Raw genomic sequence first — 4,474 nt, 5'->3', positions numbered from 1 at the left:
CGAGGGTGACACCAATCTCTGGTGGCGCTGGTGGAATTTCTTCGGCCATCGTACGGACTGGTTGTTGGTGACGTGGCGTGGCTCCGCGGTATAGGTTTGAATTTAAACCTCGCAAAAGAAAAAAGAAAACCACACGTGAGTCTCACACGCTCAAGAGGACCACACAAAGATTCGTTCCTCTAACAATGATTGAGGACAGCTATGGCACATGCAATCCTATGACTAAAACAAATAAAGCAAAAGCAAAAGTAAAAGTGCTACGCGACAAGAATTGCTTTATGCCTAAGACCGAAAACACAAAAACTAATCGCGAAACTAGCTTTATGGATCTAAAAGTAAGCTCACAAGAACACAAAGGAACAGAGATAGGAACACGAAGAACAAATGCGAATTCTAACAACCTTGGCGGACGAAAAACAATTCTAAGCATGCACCAAATTAAACCAAAAGAACAAGCGAGTCCTATGGAGCTAAAAGATGCAAGCTTTAAACTTAAAGATTGAAACTTTAAAAGGAACAGAGAGTTCTGGAAAGAAACAACCTTGTAGGAGCTTTGAAGCTCTGATACCAAGCTGATGTGACCGCCGGACGCGGTCGTCTACGATCGCGGTATGGACGCGGCTTGAGCTCTCGGCCAACTTTCAATCGGTGAAGCTGTTCACGGCCGAGGTTCTTGGCTTCGGATCTAGGGGAGAATCAGACGATGGAAACGGAGTTTGAAGGAATTCAAACGAGCCGTTCGAGAGATACTCCGGGAAGCCACGAACGGTTCAATCGGACAGTACGGATGCGGGACGAGCGGGTGGACGTTTTCGAGGGAAACGATAGCTGGAATGATTTGAGATGGTTCGAGGGGACTCGAGAAAGATGAAAGAGGACAGATGGAAACGTGATGAGGGAAAATACGGATGGTTCGATTGACGACACAAGAGGTTTGGCTCTCCTCTTGATACGGTCGCTAACAAGGGCGAACCCGGTTCGCGTCTTGTTAGGGTTTTCTCAAGGTTCAATCCCGGATTGAAGAAAGAGAAGAGTGAGACAAGTTTCAAGAATCTCTCTTGAGGAAAAGTTTTATTTTCATACAAGTCTAAGGAGGAACAAGGGCTTAAAGAGAGTTTAAATAGCTAGGTCTAGATAGGAGCTTAAGGACACGCGGATTCATCTTGATCCGCACATCGTCCTTTTGACGTGTCCCCTTTACAAAGAGAACACATCGCCACCTTTTGACTAACACGCTTAGCCACAAACACTCTCCAACGTTCACAAACATAGGATCAAAAGAGAATATTCTCAAGTTCAAAATTAAACCAAAAATAAGAGGGAAAGAGAGATAACCGCCTTGGCCTTGCGCGTGAAGCAACTTAGCCTTTAGGCGTTTTGCGTTTAGCTCCATGCCTCGTTAAAACCTCCTCCGGTAAACCCATTGGGACAAACCCGGAGTGAGGAAAAAGAGTACACTTCCTCGCTTAACGACTTGACCGTCTTCACTCTTGGGTAAGAGTGAAGACTAAGCGGACTGAGCCCTCGGAGTCTTCGTTGGGTGGCTGGTGTCGGACGTAGGTTCGGACAAATAGGTTGAGCCGCTGTTTGGCCGCCTTTGCTGAGCTCTTGGAACGTGTGGTGGCTCCGGGAAGGATCGTTGGAGCCTTGGCCACGTTTGAAGAGGTTGCCCTGGTCGCGTCCGATGCGTCTTGGTCAGGCGTCTCGGTCGCGTCCGGCGTGTCTTGGTCTTCTTGGCTGAGGTCGCGTCCTGCGATCATATCAGACCCGATCGGCATATGCGCGGTGAGAAGTTGAAAGGTCGGCGACCGAACTGGTGATTGTCTCTAAGCGAGTAGAGACTTTTCCTTCCAAACTGTCAAAGCGTTCGGACAAGGAGGCGGAAGCTGCTTGCTGTCGGTCAGATTTCTCTGCTAAATCCTGCAAGAGTTTTTGGATTGTCTCCAAAGTTACCGGGTTGGAGGACTCAAGAGCCATGGAAATGTTTGTACGGCGTGGATCTGGAAGTGGATTCGGAACTAGCGAGAGTATAGGTGATAACACCCTCCTTTTAGCGCCAAATGTGAGAATTGAAGGAGAACTTCGATTCTCGGAGTGATTACTGAGCGGGGGTGCTTACCACCGTTCTAATTCCGAACTGAATAACGAAATAAAAAATTGATATTGCGAAGTGAAGGTAAAGTGTTATTGCCAAGTAAAAGTTTTTCGACCCCCTATACAATCTCCCCACTCTTACTCTTATACTACTCAATTACAATTAATGTCATATCAATTCAGTCCGTAAATCTCGTCCTCCATTCAATATAATTATGGGAGTCTTTAACCGCTTCCCCGAGCTCCGAGATGATTCATTCTTCCATTTCAAATCCCTTCACTTCTCCCGATCGGGATTAATGGACCGGCTCTGCCGCGACCTTGGCTTATATTGCCCATTAGTTCTAGACCCAAACCCACAACTTAAAGTGACGGATTGCGGTACCAACAATGGCCCTGTTGTTCTATAGTGAACTGTGGAACTTTTAAATAAGTTGTTCCGACTCTAATCTATATATATATTACTAAACATTAATATCAAATTTAATATTCCAACAAAAAAAGGATAATTTTAGTAGAATTTAATTAGTAAATAGTAGTCTAGCATATTGTAGTTCTTATATATAAAGAAAACATTAGTATATATCCTGAAGTTATAGAGTATACAACGTAACAAACAAACTGGTTAACATGAAGTGAATAAAAATGCAAATCTGTTTAACATACAATATAACATTTTGCAAAAAATCTGATTCACTTGTAGTAAAATTTGTTTTTTCTTTGGGGGTAAATTTATACTTACCTGTATTGCCAGAAAGTAAAATAAACATAATATAGAACCACCAACTGCCAAATTTTGGCTTTTAATAAAAAAAAAAAAAAAAAGGTACGTAGCCGGTGGGAATGTAGGGTAACAGAGGATAATGCTATGTAAATAGTAATGATTAATTACCCAAAGATACGTACTGATGAGTGTGTGTATATAAGCACGTGACACGGAAACAATCTCTTCCGCACTCTCTCTCACACACACACAGACACAAAAGTAATCAGAAAAAAAAAGAGAGGATGAGAATAAGGAGAAGAGAAGAAAGAGAGAATCAAGAATACAAGAAAGGGTTATGGACAGTTGAAGAAGACAACATCCTTATGGACTATGTTCTTACTCATGGCACTGGCCAATGGAACCGCATCGTCAGAAAAACTGGTACCATCTCTCTCTCAATGTGTCTTCTTTAATTTATATAAATATAATCTTAGTCTCTAGCTAGTTTTTTTCTATATCACTCAACTTGATTAATTTTGGGTTTTGTTTTACTCTAATGAATTGTTAGGGCTGAAGAGGTGTGGGAAAAGTTGTAGACTGAGATGGATGAACTATCTGAGCCCTAATGTGAAGAAAGGCACCTTCACTGAACAAGAAGAAGACCTCATTATTCGTCTCCACAAGCTCCTCGGCAATAGGTACATACATTTTTATGTAATTAATACATGTAATGTATGTCTTTTAATTTGAAAATCAATTTAGTGAAAATTAGTTAAATGTTTTATTTCTGAATGTAAACAATAAAAACAATTGCTTTCTCATATATGTATTGGTGCCTTCGGTGGAATGATTACTTCAATTTTAAAAGGTGTTTCTCCATACATTTTGTAAAATATATTCAATTTTTTTTAGATATAATTTTTATTAAGTGTATATGGTGAAAATAGTCGCTTTTCAGATTAAATTCATTACATATATAGAAACGTTATCCACAATTCGAAAAAAATAATTTATAACTCTCTCTAGGTTTGTATATAAAATATACATTCATTTATAAATCATCTTCAGATAGATGTCACAATCATATCATTTAGATACTATATCTCTATATTGCTATATACAGGTTTAGAGAGATAGTATCTATATTGCTCCATACCATATCATCATTCATGTTTATAATGCGAATTTATTTTAAGATACTCTCCTCCAAATTCAGATGGTCTTTAATAGCTAAAAGAGTTCCGGGAAGAACAGATAATCAAGTCAAGAATTACTGGAACACTCATCTCAGCAAAAAACTCGTCGGAGATTACTCATCCGCCGTCAAAACCACCGGAGATGATGAAAACTCTCCGCCGTCATTGTTCATCACCGCCACCACAACTTCTTCTCTTCATCATCAACAAGAAAATATCTACGAGAATTTAGCCAAGGACTTTGACGGCATCGTATCAGCTTCGTACGAGAATAAATCAAAATCGGAACCGGACCAAACCGGTATCTTAGTGGCAAGTACTAATGATCCGAGTCACTATTATGGCAATAACGCTTTATGGTATCATGGAGACGAGTTCGAGTTGAGTTCACTTGTTATGATGAATTTTGCTTCTGATATTGAGTACTGCCTCTAGTTTAATTGTTACTGTTTTGAATTGTCTTAATTCTGAGATAAAA

At 40.3% G+C, this 4,474-nt stretch overlaps 1 protein-coding gene across 1 annotated transcript; it reads left to right on the top strand.

Annotated features, from left to right (window-relative positions):
• On the top strand, window positions 3,075-4,474 carry LOC104710641 (trichome differentiation protein GL1). Its single transcript, XM_010427271.2, has 3 exons — window positions 3,075-3,241; window positions 3,369-3,498; window positions 4,017-4,474. The coding sequence occupies exons 1-3, from the start codon at window positions 3,103-3,105 to the stop codon at window positions 4,429-4,431; spliced, it is 684 nt and encodes a 227-aa protein (XP_010425573.1). The 5' UTR covers window positions 3,075-3,102; the 3' UTR covers window positions 4,432-4,474.

This window comes from Camelina sativa, chromosome 9 (assembly GCF_000633955.1).
Source record: "Camelina sativa cultivar DH55 chromosome 9, Cs, whole genome shotgun sequence".
NCBI lineage: Eukaryota > Viridiplantae > Streptophyta > Magnoliopsida > Brassicales > Brassicaceae > Camelina > Camelina sativa.
Note: the sequence above shows the minus strand (reverse complement) of the source record. Positions and strands in the feature narration are given on the sequence as shown.